At 37.0% G+C, this 22,248-nt stretch overlaps 1 protein-coding gene across 6 annotated transcripts in view; it reads right to left on the minus strand.

Annotated features, from left to right (window-relative positions):
* DYM (dymeclin) overlaps positions 1–22,248 on the minus strand; it is a 317,249-nt gene that overhangs the window by 267,079 nt on the left and 27,922 nt on the right. For all 6 annotated transcript variants that reach the window (XM_072952333.1, XM_072952335.1, XM_072952338.1 and 3 more), the window contains 3 exons: positions 5,998–6,050; positions 4,272–4,365; positions 3,175–3,308 (listed from right to left, as the gene is read on the minus strand). In XM_072952333.1, the coding sequence (XP_072808434.1) occupies positions 3,175–3,308; positions 4,272–4,365; positions 5,998–6,050 (281 nt within the window). The remainder of the gene's footprint in view (positions 1–3,174; positions 3,309–4,271; positions 4,366–5,997; positions 6,051–22,248) is intronic.

Raw genomic sequence — 22,248 nt, forward strand, 5'->3', positions numbered from 1 at the left:
ACTGTGCTAAACTGGTTCCCAAGCTCCTCAGGCCCGCACACCTCGCTCTCCCCGGCTCTCGGCAGAAGACCTCCACCTCCTCCTCATCCTCGTCCTCGTCCTCAGCATCCACACAGCTGCCCGCCAAGGGACACAGGTGGCACATTCTTCCAAAGCAAACCTACACTCCCTCTCCATGCTCTGGATCCCAGTGTCTCCTACTTCCCTGGACCTTCTTTCAGCTCATCCCTCCTTTCTTCGCTTCTGTCTTCAGTCTCTCAATCCCCAAAGGTGTCTTCCCTCATTGACAAAAAGTAAAAAAATATTTTAAGGAAACTATAGTGGCCTTCCGTTGGCAGAATAGTGGAGTCGTTACTCCAAAGAGCCCTCCAGTCCAAAACAACTTGTTCTTGGCTAAAATACACTCTTCAGTGCATTGATGGGCTTCTGGAAGGTAAAGGCAATCTCCAAGGACCCCCGCACCGTAATCAAAAAGAACCACCACAAGCAAAGCCGGAGTGAAACACTGCACAATGAGCAAACTCTACGGATCTGGGGTCCCTGGGATGAAGCCAGAGCCGGGGAGACTGAGCCATCAGCCTTGCCACTGGGAAGCTGAACCTGAGGGCCACGTTAAGCCAAGAACTCTTGAAGGAGACTCAAGTGGTCTACGGTGCAGACCTTGGATCCCTTCAGAAGCAAATGCAAGTCTCTGCCTTATTTGAGGCCTCAGATTAAGATCAAACAAATAAAAGCTCACAGTCGACATCATCAAAGACATAAGGAAACGAGTCGCCATAAGTGCTTGCAGAAACCAGCAACAGATTCAGATCCCTAAGGACTTAAAATGTTGGTTTTATGTGGTACAAAATGTAAAATAGATACCAGTTATTAGGTTGGCAAGAATGGGACATAATACCAAGCAGAGGAATAGAAAACTCGTATTGAAAGCAAAGGGAAAATGCCGACAATTTTGTAGCGCTTCATAGTTTTGCCCACGGCTGGCTTCCTCCCCTTGACTATTCCGAAAGGCACAGACTAGTGGAAAGAGCCGTCTTTGCATAATGGTACAAGTTCTCTCTAACAAACAGTCTACTCCCACGTCATACACAGCCTGTGGGAAAATGTTCAAGTATGAAATCCTCACTAATTTCAATTACAAACTGAGAGCTGAGACTCACATTACCCTCAGAAAGATGGTTCCACTGAATATGGCAGCAGTATTCATCTGATCACAGCAGCACTACAGTGAACCAGGGTAAACAAACAATTCAGTGTGCTGTAATAACCCAACTGTCCTAAAATGCCTCAGTTGACCTTGCTCATTTGTTTGCAGGTGGTCCTCTACTTCTGTCGATTCAAACTTTAAACCTGTACTGCTGTGTATTACCCATCCCTGAACAGTCTTTCACACACCTTGGTCAGATATTCAGATATTGGCTAATAAATGGATGTTTTCAGCTACGCAAAATGAGGTTCCATTTTTTCTTCCCATTCAGCAGTATCTGTGCAATCATTTACTGCTATCACACTTTTATAAAATATAAAAAAGACACTGATAGAAAATACTAAAAAGGACTTACACTAGTGATAAGAAGTGGAAATCTCAAAGAAACAACATGAAAGGCTAAGATGAAAATAATTACATATACCAAAAACAGCAAGCAACTAGACTTAGGCTGGTGGACAAACAGGAGGCTCAAATGCAAATAAAAAAAACAAAAGAGCATGTAAAACTCCCGAACTGCTAACCCTGTGAAAGAGGAGGACAGGCTGCAGCATACAGAATCACCGAACACCAGACCTCACAGATGGCTCCTCCAGTGAGGCAACCATCTTGGTAAAGTGGCCGTGGTTGTAAAGCGTTGTTTCTGTCCTGCCTCTACACCAGGCTACCTGGGGTATACGACAGAATCCTGCTTCTCAGGCTTCGGTGTGAGTGGGGAGTGCAGGCACAGAGAGGGTATTCTGGGAAGATGTTTGGCTCCCAAATGAATACAGTGTGTATCTCGAGTGCATCAATTTGCTCAACGGCAAGTACTGAAAAAATGATTTTACATAAAAATAAAAATGATATTGTGTTAAATAAAGCACAATATTTGCCAGTTTTTGTGACATAACACAAAATAAACTGTTGGGTTTGCAGGTGTGTTTGGACTAAGCTCTCAGGCCCCATGGAGATAAACATTCACTCCATTCTTGCTACTAGAACTTCCTGGAAAGGTTTTCAAACTCACTAAGCAGAACCATGCTTTGGCACTGCTGGTACCACAAAAACAAAACCTATCATTAGCAGAACTAACACATGCAAGACATAACCCTGATTAAAAGCTCTAACCATTTAAATATCAGTATATACTTAACAAATACAGATAACTGATTATCAAAGTAGTAAATTATTACACATATTCAGTGTATAAGGCTCTCAGTGGACAAGAAAGCCTAATCAGGGCAGAGGTGTGTTTTGAAAAATGAATCCAGGAAACTCAGAAGCAGCAGCGCCTTTGCCTTCAGCGAGAGACAAGTGTGCTGCAGGGCAGATGCAACACGTCACATTCTCCTTATTTCACTGTTAACAATCCCACCACCCTTGTATTTTCCAGTTTGTAAGTTTCATTGCTAAGAAATGAAACACCAGCAATTGATCTTGAAAACTACAGGCCCCAGTAACTACAGGGGGAAAAATATCTCAGCAATATCAGGAGGAAATGGTAACCTTTTCCTGCTACCTTGAAAAAAAGACAGTAACACTCTGGCATCATAAAGTTATCCTCGAAAATACTATTTCTGATCAAGTAGTCCCAAAGACACCCAGGCTCAGAAACTGTTACATCCTATGAAAGTAACCTTTAACATTTATAAAATGTGTAATTCTGATTAATAATGTACTGGCCTACTAAATTGTACTTAACTTGGCATTTGTTTCCTGAAAGGAATACTTGTGATTTTTATTTTTATTTCCCATATGCATGGAAGTCAGAATAAGTAACAGTCTCAATCCTACTGAAAAACCTGTAAGAGTCTTGGCTAATTTAAATCAATATAGGGGACTGAACAGTGACGACGTCATGTCATTTAAAAATGAAAATCATGAGAGGAAAAACGTAATTTTCAAAATTATACGTTTATTCTTCAAAGTTTATCTGTATATGCTACACATGTGATCCCAAGAATACTTTCAAAGGCAATACTTACTGTAACTGCCAGGAGATTTTTCTTCATAAGTGAAATGAAGCTGTAGCTCTTCCTCTGACATCTCACAAATGAACACTTTCAGCAAACAGCAAATAATAAACAAAGCGTTGTGTGTCTGCCAAATGAAGATGTGGCTAGAAAGACCAAAATCACACAAGAATCAATATTTAACCATAAGCATGTCGGTTTATTTCTAGCCCATGAATTCTCAATTATTTCACCCATTCTGTCTGTAATATTAGAACAATGTCCTTATCTCATCATGGCTCATGATTTATGACTATGGACCAGGGATATCTACTACAGTTTACTTCATATTTCATTCTGTGTATTTCACACAGGGAGTCAATTTCAAAAATTTTCCTTTAGGCATGCTTTTTATTCTTAACTTGATAGCTGTCCCATACCTAGGCAACTCAAATAAAAAATAAAGTAAGTACAAAGTATAGTAACATGAAGAGAGTATTTGCAAATACACAACCAAAATTTTAAATGGGGCATCATCAGCTGCACAGTGTAATACCTGCTATTTGTAGTCATGGACTCACAAGAAAAATTTTAATTGGATTTCATATAAACTGGAAGCAGGGCAATAAGCAATCTTTTAAGAGATTATCATCCAAAAACTGGCTTCAAAAAATGCTTGAGTGAATAAAATGTTAACCTTCCACTATATAAATACGAAACCATAATACCTAACCTGAAGCTTCGTTCATCTTATATGAAAGAAAGGAAATAAATGTGGAATGAGATGATACTCACACTAAGTCATTACTTAAATTAGATACAAGGGCGGTGATAATGAGAGAAGATCACCTTTTTTTAATAATAATTACACTATTAATCTTCTTAAAGAATGTATTTCTAAAGACTGTCTAAAATGCTGAAATCAAACAGATCCCAGAATTTATAATCTCACCCCAATGATTTGGACAGTAAATTAAAATTTCTCTTTTACTATTTCCCCTTAATAATGAGGACCATTCCTTTATAGCCTTCCAAAGACCATAATCAATTTCTAACAATAAATGAAAAATACTCATATTATTAAATACAGATTAAATATAGAGAGAATGTGATTTAATCAACCGGCTTACTTCTGACATTCTGCTGAAACTTTCAGTTCTTTGGTTCTAGAAAGGAAGACCTTAATTAGTGCACCAAGGTTTCCTGTTCGAGGATTATTTTCAACTGCGAGAGAAGAAAAGGTTTTAGAAGTTAATATTACGAACTGAAATCAAAGTGAGCATATCATAACATTTATAAAACCAAATGTCAAATTGAAGTTTATCATGGACCAACCTTATTGTCAATTTCAAATCTAATTAGGGAAATTAGCAACAAGAAAAACTGCTGCTTGGTCTTAATTCTAAACAACAACAACAACAAAATGATTTACAAATGAAAACAATAAAAACTGTAGAAGAAAATAGCCATTTCATTTCAGAATCCAAAACTGTAAAGAAAACATGTGTAAGAGATTAAGTACACCATTACAACATACCTACTTTGTGCTCAATAACTGTCAAATTAACCCACGTCTATATGCTGGGTATGTGTTCTTGTCACAGCTTGAGAGTCAATGCAAGTAACTGCACAACCTTCTCACTGTGACAAAACGTGAAGCACCCTGCTATTCCAAGTGTGGTTCAGGGACGAGTGGCAACAGCATTATCCTGGAGCCTACTGAAAGTGCAGAATCCCAGGTCCACTCCGCACTACTGAAGTTGACAGTGCTTCTCAAAGTTTAATGTACATTTAAGTCACACAGAATTCTTATTGAGGTTTAAATTCTGAGTCACATCAGAATTTAATTAAATTCACATGTGTGGAGTGTGAGCTGTGATTCTGCATTCGTAACAGTCTCCCAGGTGATGCCCACTGCTTCTGGCTGGAGAAACCCACTGTGAGTGGCAAGATGCAGCCTGTGTTGTAAGCCAGGGCGAGTTTTGTCCAGCTTTCACAATCCAGTATACAGACGCAATTAAATATTAGATATGCTTAGAGTTTCACTTTGAAACAAAAAAAACCTCCTACTTTTAAGCTTGGGGTTTACTTTACTGAAAGAATATCCTGAGATTTCAAGACAAATTGTTTTCTAAAACCAGTTCATGTTTGCAAGTGCATCTCTGTGTGTTCAGAGCCAAGGAGAAAGAGTAACAGACGTTCCCATGTAAATCAAGCAAACCTGCATAAAATACAGCCTTCCAGAGTTCTAGAAATTAGTTGGAAAATAGCAATATACTGTCTTCAAGCTAAAACAGTACAAAAGCATTACCAGTGGAAAACAGGAAAATTAACTATTTGTTTTTTAAAAAGCACAGAAGGTCACTGGGGGAAATGAGTGTAACAAAAAGAGAGCCGTCTGACAGCTTAGGAAAACCTAGGCATGATCTAAAACAAAAAATGCAATAACGACTAAAAGATACACTAGAATCTTGAGAACTGCAGTGTGTAAAACACTGAATCAAAGATATAAAGGAGGAACTACAAGAAAATAACAGAGACAAAGAAAAGGAAGACGCAGAGGACAAAGTCCAAAGATCCAACCTGAACATTACAGGTGATTCTAGGCTGAGTGAGAAGAAACTAAAACACAAAGAAAATCAAAGTCACAATAAAGAAAAGTTCAGAGCTGAAAAAGACCTTAATAAACCAATAAAGAGACCTCATCAAAAACAAATATATGTGTGTGTGTGTATGTGTATATATATATATATCTGCATGACTGGGACATTGTGCTGTACACGATATGTGCACATACACACACACACACACACACACACACACACACAATCACACACACTTATTTTTCCTCCTTACCTAAAGACCTGCAGACTGAAATGGTGGCCTCCTCCAAGAGCTTCAACTCGGTACTGGAGAGATAAAACAAAGGTAATTAATAACTATAACACTAACTATGTACATACTAACCAGTTAAAGGAATATATAAAAACAGAGAAAGGCAATTTAGAAGGAAAATATGATATGCAGTGGTAAATAATAAAACCAGCAAAATAAAGTTAAGCTTCTAGTCTCAATGTAATTAGAAATTTTTTTAAATATGAAAATGAAAATATGCGAGTATATGCATGAATGGGACATTGTGCTGTACACCAGAAACTGACACAATGTAGTTGACTGTACTTCAATTTAAAAAAAGAAAGAAATTTTACCACAATTCTCAATGTGAAACTACTAAAAGAAAAGCATTTGGGACACCCTGCATTTTAGGTACTGGGGCAGGGAGGAGTGGTGGGGCTGGAGGGACTTAGAAAAATTCAAGAAAGGCATTCTCAAGTATACAGCCCAAGGCAGGGACTCCATATGCCCAGTTCCAAGGGCAGTGCTGATCATAGGATTATACTTATTTAGAAAAATGCCATTATTTTTAGGAGATACATGAAGTCTCATGATCTCTATAATGCTTTCAAACAGTTCAACAACAAAAAAGAAACAAGGCAAGAAACGAGAGAACACATACATAAGCTTCAATAATTTAGAAGTAAATAGTATATATAAGTATATAGAAAAACAGACACAAAGTGACACAGAAACAGGAGACACAGACAGAGACGGCCATAAAACTTTTAGAACTCATAAAAACACAAGAAGCTACATGACAGTGGATTCAGCAATGATTTCTTGAATATGACACCAAAAACACAAGCATCAAAAGAAAACCTAAGTAAATTGAACTTCATCAAAATTAAAACCTTTTTAAGCCACAAAAAGAAAAATACCATATATCATTCATAAGTGAAATCTAAAAAAGAAGGACACCATGAACTCATCTACAAAACAGAAATGGACTCTCAGACTTAGTAAACAATCTTACGGTTACTGGGGAAAAGGGGTGGGAGGAGATAAATATAGGAGTTTCATATTTACAAATGTTAGCCATTATATATAAAAATAGATTTTTTAAAAAAGTTTCTTTTGTATACCACAGGGAACTATGCTCAATATCTTGTAATAACCTTTAATGGAAAAAAATATGAAAACGAATATATGTATGTATATGCAACACTGGGACATTGTGCTGTACACCAGAAATTGATACACTGTAATTGACTATACCTCAATTTTAAAAAATAAAAGAAAAAAGAAAAAAGAAAAAAATTAAAAACTTTAGGTAAGTCAACTATACCTCAATAAAAATTTTTTAAACCTTTTCAAAAAAAAATAATAGAATTAGGTTAATTTGAAAAGGAAAAAAAAAACTTTTGCACATCAAAGAATACTATCAACAGAGTGAAAAGTCAACCCAACAGAATGGGAGAATATTTCCAAATCATATATCTGATAAGGCATTAATATCCAGAATATATTTTTTAAAAAACTCTAACTCAACAACAACAATACGCAACTGAAAAATGGGCAAAGGATTCAGATAGACATTTCTCCAAAGACGACATAAAAATGGCCAACAGATCTATGAAAAGATGCTCCACATCACTAGTCACCAGGGAAATGCAAATCAAAACAATAATGAATTCCATTTCACACCCATTAGGATAGCTATTATTTTTTTAAAAAGAAAAGAAAGAAAAGAAGTGTTAGAGGGGATGTAGAGAGAAACTGGGACCCTTGCACATTGCTGGTACATATCTAAAATAGAGCAGGTGCTGTGAAAAACAAGATGGCAATTTTTCAAAAACTCAAATATAGATGATCCAGCAATTCCACTTCTGGGTATACATATACCCAAAAGGATTAAAAGCAGGGACTCAAACAGATACCTATACACCCACAGTCACAGCAGCATTAGTCACAAAAGCCAAAAGGTGGAAGCTACCAAAGTGTCCATCAATGGAAGAATGATGGCGCAAAATGTGGTACATACAAACAAGGGAATATCAGCCTTAGAAAGGAAAATTCTGACACATACTGCAACATGGATGAACCTTGGAGGCATTATGCTCAGTGAAATTAAGCCAGTCACAAAAAGACTAATATTGTATGATTCCACTTATATAAGGTTTCTAGAGTAGTCAAGTTCATTGAGACATAAAGAAGACTGATGGTTGGCATTGGTGTGACTGGGGACAGGGAGGTGGGGAATGGGGAGTTAGTGTGTGTTAAGTATGGAGTTTCAGTTGGGGAAGATGAAGAGACGGAGGGTAGAGATAGTAAAACAAACAATGTGAGTGTACTTAATACCACAAAAATGTACACTTGAAAATGGTTAAAATGATCGATTTTATGTCGTGTGCATTTTGCCACTGTATATAAAAAAAGGTGCATTCCAAATTCCAATTCAACTAGTTATTAACCATGTACATAACCTTGGGATAGTTTAACTCTATGTTTTAGTTTTGTCATACATAAAGCAGAGATTATAGTAACAGTACCTGCTTCGAAAGGTGTTGTTATTGTTAATTATGTAATATGTATAAAGCACTAAGAACAGTGCCTGGCACAAAGTAAAACCTCAATAAATGACAGCTATTACTGATTCCAAAACACAGTGTTTTTTCCCCAGTTAACAAATTAAAACAATGCTTTAAATCTGTATAACCCTTTTAATGTTTTTCAAAGCACTTCTACATTCATTAGCCCATTTAAATTCCATGAAAACCTCGTCTAATAAGGGCGGCTATAAACCCTATTTTAATAGATAAGCAAACTGAGGCTTCCAAGGAGTTTAAGCAACATTCCCAGAATCAGGAGTCTAGGAAGAACAAGTAGCAGCTTCAGGGCCTGGTGATTGTTAAAATTTTTGTGTTCTTTTCTGCCAATACACATGGCACACAGCAAATGCTCCAAGCAGGCAACTCTTTCTTGGCTAGTTTAAAAATCCCTACCTCCTAGGGTTCCCTGCTGTTGTATACTTTTAAAAAGAGCAATCCATAAGCATTAAGGCTTTTGACAAGAAAATTTTAGAGAAACTATGAAAGAAAACAGATTGCCTTAGCTATTTCTAGAACTATGCTGTCCAACATGGCAACCACTAGCTGCATGTAGTGGCTGACCACTTGAGATGTGGCCAGCCCAAAGGGAGATGCACTGGAATATAACATACATACCAGATTTCACAGATTTGTTTAAATATAGAAAATACTTCATTACTAATCCTTATGTTCTTGAAATTATAATATTTGGGAAATACTGAGCTAAATAAAATATACTGTTAAAATTAATTTCACCTGTTTCACTTTACATTTTTAATGTGGCTATGAGAAAACTCCAAATAGTCTCATCTTTTATTTCTATCAGAGTTGTTCTGAACTTGTTTCCTAGCAACTGAAGACGGTATCACATATAACAAGTACTATACATACACACGAAGCTAAAACTCACTAATTACTTCAGTGAATGGGCCATTACCTTCAGAATCTCAAATTATACTCATATTCAAAAAGATAAATATAATCTCTTCACAGCAAATCTTTCAGTGTCTCCTAAGATTGAAAATTTTTTAGACAAAATAACCTAGAAATGACTTCTAGGTAGTGTATACAGGTCCCTGGCCTTCATCACTGTATTAGGTATTTCTGGAGCATCTGCCCACCATGTATTCTCTCTCCATCTGCTGTCCTCCCTGTCCCTTTCTCCTACCTTCCCACCTACCCCTCAGAGGGGAGTAGAGGCAGGCAGGCTTATTCAGCTGGACCCCACTCCCTGGCCACAGCTGACTGAATAGACATCTCACAAAAGCTATGCCAGAGTCTTGGGGGATTTGGAATTGAGATGGAAAGACAGATTTGGCATATGGCTGGAACTAGGCTGTAAAGCTGAGGGTTATAGGAAGCCATCGTCTATCCACTGAGAAGCAAAGATAAACAGAAAAGACTCTCAGGATTCCTGCTGGCCTTCCAATCCTTGGGACCCGTTCTTCCTGAAGCCTCGCTGTGTTTTTGATCTTAGATTCTATAAGACAGTCCTGTCTCTTTATCGCATAAGCCCCTCTTCCTGACAAATGCAAAATCAAATTGATTTTTGTTAACAACCAAAAGACTTCCAATTAATAAATCACTGTGGTCAGATTTAATAATGTACATTAGTAGTTGGCAAGAAGTGGGAACTATGAATTACTCAGCTTATGGGTTACTTGGGCAAAGAACAAAAGTAAAGAGGTATAAAATGTAAAAGATTGTAAAGAGTTTTATGAGGTTAATAACTAGACCACATGCATAAAATCTGTTTCACTGGTGCTTCTACTTTCTTCAGTCAATAACACTCTCTTAAAACCAACTGGAACCAAGAGCTTCAATTACATACATGTGGCTATAACCCTCAAAAGTTTTGGAATTTGTTCGTTCAACAAACACTGCCTGGGTGCCCAGGACATGCTGGGCTCTGTGAAAGATGCTGTCTCAGCCTCCAGGCTACATGGAAAAATGAAGAAGCAGACAGGCTATCTGATGCCTGTCTGGGGAAGTATGAAGACCAAGCCCAGACCCACGCATGTGGTTAAAGGAAGTGCACCCAACCCACCTATTGGCAGTCGAGGAAGGCATCCTGGAGGAAGTGACTATCTGTCCTGAAGGAGCAAGATAAGCCAGTTGGGCAGGCAAAAGCGGAGGGTTTTCCAAACACAAGGAATAGCAAATGCAAAGGCATGGCAGTCACAGAGAGCCTGGCAGGTTCTGGTAAGTAGAGATTAATCAACATTGGAGACTGATAAACTACAATCTTGGAAAAATATACCAGATGGCTGGAGTACAGAGTTCAGTTTCTCAACTCATTCTCAAGAAAAAGGTATTAAGTGTTCCCAAAACAAAAATCAAAACGGCGTTCTGATTTCTTTTTAACACAACATTAGCCTGAAAAAAAAAAAGGATTAATTCCAACATGTATTAGTGAGGTTGGTTGGGACATCACTTCCTCCAGGAGACCACCTCTGATCATCAAAGACCAGGTAAGAAGCCTGCTTTCTGTCCCCAAAGCACCCAATCATGAAACTAAGCAATGGTAGCAAGACTGTCTAATTATTCGTCTGTGATCCCCCTAGACTGTGGGCTTCCTGCTCATCACAGTGTTCCCAGCCTGGTACAAATCAGACACTTAATAAAAATGCACTGAATCAATGAACACCTTTTTCAGACACTTCATTACCGGAGGACAAAATTAATTGTTTCCTCCTGTTCCTCAAGAAACACTTTACACTCTTCAGATCTCAAGGATCTGTCCTCAAGTTTAAACTTTTATTAAAATATTTTTAAAGACACTTATTTGTTTCCAAATGTAAAATATATATATATATATATATATATGTATATATGTATATATTTATATATATACACACATCTTTTTGAAGCGGCCTGGTTTCTTTGTCATTCAAGGACGGAGAGACAGAAAAGGCTGGGACTCATCCCACCTCTATTGGAAAGCTCTGTCTTATGGTTAGCCGGCCAGCACCTGCCATTCTGTGATTAAGCCCATCAGGCCTGGGCCTCTACCCACGGCCATGATCTAAAACAGCACCACAGCCACCACCTCCTCAATGATCACTTCAGGCCAGAAGCATCTTGAGTGTCCAGATTATAAGCTCCGTGAGAACAGGGAAAATGTCTCATTCACCCGTGCATCCCCCCAGCATGCCTGGTACAGTGGCTCAGCCAGAAGGAAAACACATGGTAAGTACCTATTAAATAAAGGATTTGTAGAGCTCTGTTTGTTGCAGTATCCCTGCGATTTCTACACTGTGAAGTGTTATTTCTACAAAGGAAGTTAGCCAGGCACACCCTCGCCAAAAGCAACACACTGATCGTTATAATAGAATTCCTTTCCTCCCATCCCTCCATCCTCCAATTTTCTAAACTTCTTGGAACATGTTAAGAATAATCTTCTTTCCCATTTGCTTGATTTAGAGCTAAAATGAGGTGGTAAGCAACTGGGGTGGCTGGTTGCTGCGTGTTACAGGCATCTATGCACAGTACTGTTTAGTCAAACAAATGAGCTCAGATGTTCTGGCAGCAGGCAACTAACAAATCATCATTTGCAGTAAATAAAAGTAAGGTTGAACTGCAAAATATGCCAATGTTTCCAAGACAATTACAATTAGAAACTGAACGCTGTTTCTGAAAGCAGATTTGGAGCACTGGAAGCACACAATAAAGGGGGCAAAGGCAGCAAATATTCATACCAAAATAGATAAAATAAATTAATAACACACAGAGGTCTTCAAAATTCCTGTATTAATAAACTCCACAACCAGGTCAATTTGGAAAATGTCATTAGTGAGAGATGAGGGATAAATACTAAAAACTAGTCATCTCTTAACCAAACCATTTGCTAAGTGAACTAAATTCTAGATAAACAAACATGCTGATCCAACGACCAGGTGCGGCTCTGTCTGAAGCAACCCTTATGTGTGACTGCAGATCAGGCTCCTCCTTCCCAGGGCTGCTATCATCCCAGCGGCAGCATAAACAGATGGACTCTGAACCGGAAATCTCACTTTGCAGGTGACAACCCCCATGGACCATGAGACCTATGGGACTGAAGAGCCAGGCCCCAGACCCTCTCATTGACACTGGAATGTCTGAAACTGGTCCAGTTTTAAGAACCTTCCTTGGGCTTCCCTGAAGATGATTCAGCAAGGAAGTAGTTATTAAGATTTTCACAACTATAGGGAAGGTCTTAAACATCACCACTCCATTTCTGGGCTAAGTCTCTTCCCTACTTTGATTTCATGAAGAGAATCTCCCTCGGGAGAGAACTGTCATCAACCTCAACTTCTCACCCTCCAAGTGCTTCAGAGAGAGCTTCCACGAGAAAATTCCCCACGGAGTAGCAATAATACAGCTAGATTATTTCTAAATTATGTCTCAACTAATCTATGTAATCTCTACTGAGTGCACAAACACAGTTAAGTAACTAGGACTTGTAGGTAGCAGAGAAGACTGGCAAGGTAAACAAGAGCAAAAAAAGAGAAGAACCTTAATGCCATGTTAAGGAACTTGCATCTTACCCTACGTGAAATAGGGAGCCAATGAGCACAGGATCAAAAATACACACTATCAGAACTCTCACAGCAGCAGCATGTATACGACCTGGTATATGACGGCTAAGTGTCTACGATCATCTTCAGATTTTTAGCAAAAACCAAAGAGATAACGTGTACAGCAACAATGATAACGATGCCTCTAGTAGCACGTGTAACAAAGCCTAACCATGTGCTCACAACCATCACTATAATTAACCACTGCTGCCAACTGTTGGGCCAGCAAACTTGGATAAACCAGTAACTGTTACTAAAGCAGAAAATAGTCAAGCATATAATCTTTAAAAATTCTGTACACTAAAATAATATGCCAAATTGGAGCACTAGGAAGGCGTATCGACAGAAATAATATGGATGACTCTGTACCCACAAGATGCACAGACTGGTCACTTTCAGTGCTTAAACTCCAAGTGCACCACCTCTCAATTTAACCATTGCCATCAATTAACAAACTCATTCATGATACTGCCCACATGGATTTCCAATCATTCCCATTACTGAAGACAATGTATGCCCCTATATAAAGGAAAGAGTGCAGATTTCAAAGCCACATATTTAAATTCCACCTTCCTCATGCCTATTGGTATGATGAGCCAAGACACTTCAATTGAGAGCCTCAGTCTCCTCACGGGTAAAATGGAAGTAAGGATGTCACTGTCTCATAAGATAGTTGTGAGGACTACGCGGCAATGTATGGAAAATGCTCAGCACTCAGCTCAATAATGCGAGTTCCCTAATCCTCAACAACAAAACAAACCACAAGTGCTAAACTGTGAACTTTGCATGTATTTATTCCTTAACACATCTTACAAGTAACTTGCCAGTCTTAGCCTTTCTTCCCCCCATGGGGCACAGCGGAAGAATAAGACATAATTTAGTAATTTTGGAAGTAGTTTTAGATTTTGAAATAGAATCAAAACAGCTGTGTCAAACAACTGTAGGTGTTCTGCTTTGATTTTATTTTCATTAATATTTTACTACAGTAGAAGTATAACCTTAGTGGATTACAAAGGAAATCAATATTCCTTATTCACCTAGCAAAACTTCTCAGTATTAAGTAACGTTTAACAAGTGGCAGAAAAGAAACTTAAATCTAGATAATAATTCTCTTTTAGAAAGAAAATTTTTCTTATTTTTTATTATTGTAAAAATGAACCATGCTAAAACCACCATGAAGTAACACTACACACCTATCAAAACTGTTAAAATAAAAAAAGAGTGACAACATCAAATGCTGGCAAGGATGCAGAGAAACTGGATATCACATACATTACTGGTGGGAATGTAAAAGGGTACAGCCACTCCGGAAAACAATTTTGGCACTTTTGTATAAAAGTAACATTTACCATATAAGCCAGAAATTGCACTCTTGAGTATTTCTCTCCATGAAATAAAAGCTTATGTTCACACAAAAAGCCTGTACACAAATATTCACAGCAGCTTTATTCACAAGAGCCAAAAACTGGAAACAAATGCCCTTCAATAGGTCACTGTTTAAATTATGGTATATACATAACATAGACTACTACTCAGCAATAAAAAGGAATGAACTATGATATACAGAACAACTTGAATAGACCTCAAGGACACTATGCTGAATGAAAGAGCTAATCTCAAAACGTTACATATGGTATCATTCCATTTCTACAACCTTCTTGAAATAAAATTACAGAGATGGAAAACTGATTAGTGGCTGCCAGGAGTTAGAGGTGGTGAAGGTAAGAACAGCTGTGGCTATAAAGGGAAAGCACAAGAGCCTTGTTGGGATGAAGGTCATATATCTTGACTGTGGTGGTGGTGGTGGTTACACAAGGTTATATATCTTGATTGTGGTGGTGGTGGGTGATGAAATCACACATATAACTTACTGCTGAAATCTCCATACCCGCTGTGGACTGTACCAATGTCAATTTCCTGATTTCGGTCCTGAATTACAGTTACCACTGGGGGAGACAGGGAAGAATGCAAGGAATCTCCCTGTACTTTTTTTTTGCAACTTCCTGTGAATCTATAATCACTTCAAAATAACAAGTTAAAAAAAATCATAAAAGCCAAGCTATAAAAATTTATACAGAAGTTATATATAAATATACACATTTCAAAAATACATACATATATACAATTTTGCTTGAATGAGACTGTCATATGAACGATTCTTTTCCTTTTTCAGTTTTATTATGTAGATTACAGTTTGACTGTACATACACATTACATTGCATGTAAATACATAGATAAAGTATACCACACTTTTTTTTAGTTTACATGTATGTACTAATTACTGTTTCTAAGAACAGATTAGAGCTTTAGTTTTTAAACTTACATAGTTATCAAAGGAATAAAGCCAACTACAAAATAAGAATCAACAGAATGCAGTAATCCAATCATAAAGGACAGTCGAATGTGCTTACACATATTCAAGAAGTCAAAATAATAATTAGTATTCATTTGTGTCATTATTATTGTTGTTATTATTTTTTCAATTCCTCATATAAATGATATCATACGGCATTTTTCTTTCTCTTTCTGGCCCACTTCACTTAGAATGGCAATCTTCAGGTCCATCCATGTTGCTGAAAATGGCATTATTTTATTCTTTTTTATGGCTGAGTAGTGTTCCACTGTATATATGTACCACATCTTCTTTATCCAATCATCTGTTGATGGACATCTGGGTTGTTTCCATGTCTTGGCTAAGACATATGAATGATTTTATAACTAGCTTTAACCACTTAATGTGCTATGGATTTTTTTTCAAATCTGTAAACACATGATCATTATTAATGACTGTATATTGTTCGAGTGTGCAGATACACCCTTTTTATTTGTTCATTCATCCAATCTCCTTACTGGTGAACACTTAAGATTGTTCACAATTTCCTGTTATCATAAACACTGCTAGGAACGTCTTTGCACGTACATCTCTCTACATACATCTCTCTCCTTAACAAATTCTAGAAGCAGAATTGCTAGGTCAATGACACTTCTGTTCTGATGAATACTGCAAATTACATTCCAGAAAGATTTAACCAATTCCCACCAAAATGCATGAACGGTGGCTTATCAACCCACACATTTCTAAATCTGAAAAATTACAAACTCAGATTTCTTGACACCAAATCCAATGATTTTTATATTCAGAAAAGCATGCGCTTGACAAATACAGATTTTTTTCCCCTCTAAAATGGCCTATAGAGAGAAATTCATAAAGGATGTGAGATCCAACTGGCAAATTATCAGGCTATTGTAAACTTAAAACAAATTCTATTCACCACCACCTAAATTCTTCCACTGCACCAGGCAGTCCAATTCTGTATTAACTAACATGGAGGGCGAGGCACATCAAGGACCACTGTACAGAGAGTTTACAACTTCTTTGGATTTAAACTCTGTGTTACAATCCTCTGACATGACAAAGCAGTTTTCCAAATAAATAAACAAGAATATTTGTTGGTAGGGGAAAAAAGCTAATTTCATATGAGGCCTGTAGTTCAAGAATTCAATTTCCCAACAACCAAAATAAATATATAAACTGGGTCATCTAATGAACTTAATATCTATTCCTGATAACTGTCACACATGAAAATGTATAGAAGTTATTGACAATATTTTAGTCAGCTGGTGTAACAGGTCAGACAGGCTACAGTTGGCAAGTAAAATACTCACCAGAGGAGTTAACAGAGTAGCATACTTAGGCTGATAAGCGAATTGATATCCTGTGACCTGTATCATGGAGCCAACGTACAGCATTAGAAGGAACTGTCTGTGGTCCTTTAGGCAGTTTCTACCATCCAACATTTTTTTTTTCTTTTTTGACTTTCACTTTTCTTTTCTATCAACCCATCTGTCTTATTCTTTTTCATCTATTCACACTTCGGATAGTTAAGTAACGTAAGAAGTACCAAAGGACACTGTCAGGCCATGGTGTTGGCCCTCAGGGATTAAAGAAAAAAGAGGTTGAATAATACATAATCTTAGAAAAGAAGCTTACCAATGGGTTGTAGAACAACACTGCAACCTGATAAAAGTCTTCTCATATTCTCAAATATACAAGTAATTTGGATTTCCACATAAAACTAGGCTTAAAATTTTTTTTTACACTACAGAGAAAAATTATTTGTAAAAACTAAAAATTGCAACTAAGTATTGAATGCATTTAGCAGGATTTCATTAATTTGAACTCCACTAACTTAACATTTGGGACCATTTGGCTAAATTAAGCTGAAACTGATTTTTACGTTCTATTTTAAAGAAAGTATTTCAGCTTGGAAGGAGGAGGCTTAAGAAAAGAATTGTTTAACCTTCTACAAAAGAAATGTGTTTAAAAACTTCAGCATATTAATTGTTGATATGCAAATAAATCTGCTGATCAGCTACAACTTGCAATTTGTACAGATCTATATGTACTAATCAAAGTTCTCTCACCTTGATTATTTCACTTGATTTCTCTGAAAACTCCTGAGAAGTTGACTAAGGAAATAGAAATAGCTTCATCTTACAAGTCACAGAAACAGAGAAGCTAAGTATTTTGTTTAAGGTCACAACATAAGAATAAACATCTCTAACTTCTAATTTAATTTTCTTTCGATATAGATAATATTTAGCTACTTTTTTATTAAGACAAACCCACATAATATCAATCTAGAACATTACCACTAATTGGAATTTCTATATATACCTAAAAGAAGTGTGTCATAGATGTATTATCTGTTATAAAAATGATATTTATGGAGTGAGGAGGGTATAGCTCAGTGGTACAGTGTGTGCCTAGCATGCACAAGGTCCTAGGTTCAATCCCCAGTACCTCCATAAAAAATAAATAAATAGAAACCTAGTTACTCCCTGCCCATAAAATAAAAAATTAAAATGTAAAACTATTTTTAAATGATATTTATGTTATGATTTAAATCATATAAAAATTATGTGAATGATAAAGACTGCAAGAAAACAAAAAAATCTAAGCCTAATAAGGGAAATGGTAAGATGATAGATGACTTTTTTATAATTGCTATGAAATCATAAACTACAGTCTGAGGGGGAGGGCATAGCTCAAGTGGTAGAATGCGTGCTTAGCACACAGAAGGCCCTGGGTTCAATCCCCAGCACCTCCATTAAAAAAAAAATAATAATAATAATAACTAAATAAATAGACTTAATTACCTTCCCTCCAAAAAACAACAAAAAAAAATTTGCTTTAACTACAGTTTGGGTAGGAAGCTAAATTTTTTTTATTATATACTCCCTAAGTCACAGCTTTCAGTAATTTAGACTGGTTTTATTTTCGTTTTAAGCACACCAATCTCATATGCGAATGTCAATAATGAAAGATGATAAACATAGTTCAAATCTTTTAATGAAAAGCAGATGGGCAGAAAGCTGCTGGGGCTAGAATTATACATAGATTTCTGAAAACTGATTTGCTGAACAATCAAAGTAGCTATAATTATGAAGTTCATAAAATAAACACCGAAAATTCTTTTTCACTTAAAATTCCACCATAAAATATTTCAAAATTGACATTTTATATTAATAATGTCATTTTCAGTCCACAACATACATTTTCTAACAAATTATATGTTTGTCAGTTTAAAACACAACCTGAGTAAAATCAACAAGTAACCACTCAGAAAAGCACAGACGCATTTCTGAAGACTTTTCTCCCTTACCTTAGCAAAGAGAATTATAGAAATCATTCACAAAACTAACAAGAATCACTCCATTCAGTGGTTTAACTGTGGGAATGTCAATGTTTTAAAAGAGCCTATTCAGAGGAAAAAGCCAAAGGATGAAAACTGCACATAAATTTATTATAGCAATTTTTAATGCACCAAGCAGAACCAAAAAGGTATTTATATTCATGTGATTCACAGACAATCCTATAAGCTGTCATTCAACTGCCAAAATGAAAGAAACTATAACTATTAAAATGTCAAAATTTCAACAACTACTCTGCAAGATCGTATTGCATTTATTCTCTCAAGAAAGCAACAGAAAAAATGACTTAAAAATTCAGATTCCAACCAAGAAAGTGAGAAAAGGAAAAAAAGGTTCACTTGGAGTAAAACTTACTTTCCCCCTTATTTTAATGTTTTAAACTATGTTAGTTATGTGCACCACCACCACCCCCACAAGCTTTTAGTTTAAGGAAGCAATCAACCCTGGCCAAACTCAAGCATCCTCTAAAATGATTTTGCACAGAAAGGTATACATGAAAGAAAAGGAAAAAAGGTCTTGACTCAAGATGTAAAAACTGAACTTCTTTTGGTCCCTCAATTTGAGAAAATAAGATGCCAAAAAGTCTCAAATTATTTATTCCCTTAGTAAAATGGCCTAGTACACTATTTTGGTCTCCATTCAAGTAAACTTATGATGAAAGAATTACAGTTTAGAAGATGGATTTAGGAGTTATCCCAGGCCCACCTCAACGACAGAGAAGATTGTTTCAACTTGAAAAGTCCTAATAAAGTTTCACATAAAGTGTGCCAAAGAGAATAAAAACACAGAAGCAGAGACAGGCCTCAAAAATTCAAAGAAAAAAAAAATTTTACAATCACTTAATTGTTCCTGTCGGTTGAAAACTTGTGACCTAATTCAATAAAAGTCTCTTTTCCTATTTCTCAACTGAGGAAACAGATCAAGAAACTCTAAGAAAGGACCATTCAGGCAGCTTCCCTTAAATAGAGAAGGCACACACCACTCAAAGCAAGGTTAAAATACAGGACAGATTATCCATCCACTTGCCTGTATTAATTGTAAATAACATTTATTACATTTACATTGTAAATAAAGACACTCAAACATAAGGCATGTGTTTTTCTGACCTTCGCTTTGAAGGTGCTTAAAAATCTGAGTGTATAAATCTGGTGATTCTCAAAGATTAGCATATATAATTTAATGCTGCATCTCTTTAGCCATTATTTGAAGCTCAGTCTGTGATCAGTCTGTGCTTCCAAATGGAGACTGTGTGGCAGGATGGCCAACAGAATTCATCTCTGGAGCTACATTAACCTGGTTTGAATCTGGTCCATGCCAACTACTAGCCATCTGACTTTGGACAACTTCCCCAGGCCTGTTTTCTCGCACGGAAATAATAATAGTACCTCCTCATAGACTTGATGTGAGAACTAAATGAGGAAATGCACTGAAGGCAATAAGCCCAGTGCCTGGCACACACTAAGGGCTCAATAAATAACGGCTAAATTAACAATGATGTTTACATTAGCCAAGCCTCTTAGCAGAATGAACATATTTTTTTTATAATGCAAGAGGGATCCCTGAAAACAATCACAGTGTAACTGGGATCTAACAACGCTGAACAGAAGTGAAGGGCATTTATTTAAAAGCATTTAAAAGAAAGTACAACAAACTAGAGTTTAAAAAACATGTGATGTGAAGTATACATAGAATGGATACTCCTCAGCCTAAAAAAGGAAATTCTGACACATGCTACAACATGGTGAACCTTGAATATATTACGCTAAGTGAAATAGGCCAGGCACCAAAGAATAAACATTAAATGATTCCATTTATATGCAGTACCTAGAATAGGCAAATTCAAAGAGACGGAAAGTAGAATAGAAGTTACCATGGACTGGGAAGCGGGTGGAAAGGGGAGTCACTGTTTAAAGGGCACAGAGTTTCAGTTTGAGATAATGAAAAAGTTCTGGAAATGGACAGTGATGATGACTATAAAACGCTGGGAATGTACTTAATGCCACTGAATTATATACTTAAAAATGGCTAAAATGGTAAAAAAAAATTATGTTATGTAAATTAGACTACAATAAAACAAGCTATGTGAGTAAAATCTTTTCATACTGCAGCAGACTAGACTTAATTCCCAAATATCAACATTAAAAGATGCTCGTCTCTGGAATACCACACACCATAAAAAATCTTTAACATTGAAGGAGAATTAATCAAATGGCCACACTTAGGCTAACAGATTGCTAATTCTTATACTTGCTCTTAAAAGGGTCAACTAATCTGACTGACTGGTTACTACTCACAGCTCCAGGCCCATTGTTAAAATAAAGCTATTAATTTTACTGTTTCTGCTTTATTCCAGTAATCGAAAGTAATAATCATACTTGGTCTCTGAGTTGTTCTCCAGGGAGAAGGTCCCAGGACTGTAACAAAATAGCCTGAATCACCAAGAAGACCACGCCTTGGGCGCTTATAAGATGAAGAGATGGAAAGAGCGACAACCACCAGCCTCTACAGACTTGGTCACCTGGAGACACCGTGACGCCACTCTGAGTCTGATGAGAAGAAAATCATTCTGTTGCTTGTTACCGATGCTTTACTGTCTGAGCTGTGGCTGTATAATCCCCCTGCCCCAACCCCAAGGTGGGCTCACAGTTTTGAAGGCACCAGCCTGCTGTGAAGCCTCTTTGCCCCACAAAGCAATAAAGCTGCCTCTTTTCTTCTTAGCTCTAAGACCTTGCCTCTGAGTTTCAGTTTGGCTCATCAGGGATGGGGGCCGATCTTTCGGCAACAACATGACCAAAAGTCTCCATGTAATTTGTCTCCTTGCTCACTGTTCTGCCACACTGGCCTTTTTGCTATTCCTCTAACACAGACAACTTACTCCTGCCTCAGATCCCGCTGTTCCCTCTGCCTTGGAATACTCTTTCTCCAGAACAATGTCTGGCTCCCTGGTTTCACTAACGTCCACTTACATGCTGCTTCCCTGAGATCCTCTAGCCAAAGAAATCTCCCGCTGGTATTTGCTCCCATTCTGTCACTCTCCATGAACTTACTCTGTTATTTTTCAGACATTACTTCACGTATTTATTTCTTTACTTGTTTGCTGCCCATCTCCTCCACTAAAATATAAGGTGCATGAGGGCAGGGGCCTTGTCCCTCATATTCACTACAAGGTTTCCAGCCCTTAAAAACAGTGCCAAGCAAACGCGAGGCATTCAACAACTATTTTTTTGGTAAATAAATTTTAAAATATTCACATTTGCTGAAAAGGAAATATATCAAATACACTAGTTTTTATAAGTAACCTAACAGTAATACAATATAATCACATATTTATGAGGGTAGAGATAGATATAAATACACAAGTCTATCTATAGGTAAATCCATTTTTAAAACCTGTGAAAAAACATATTTCA

Source organism: Vicugna pacos, chromosome 30 (assembly GCF_048564905.1).
Source record: "Vicugna pacos chromosome 30, VicPac4, whole genome shotgun sequence".
NCBI lineage: Eukaryota > Metazoa > Chordata > Mammalia > Artiodactyla > Camelidae > Vicugna > Vicugna pacos.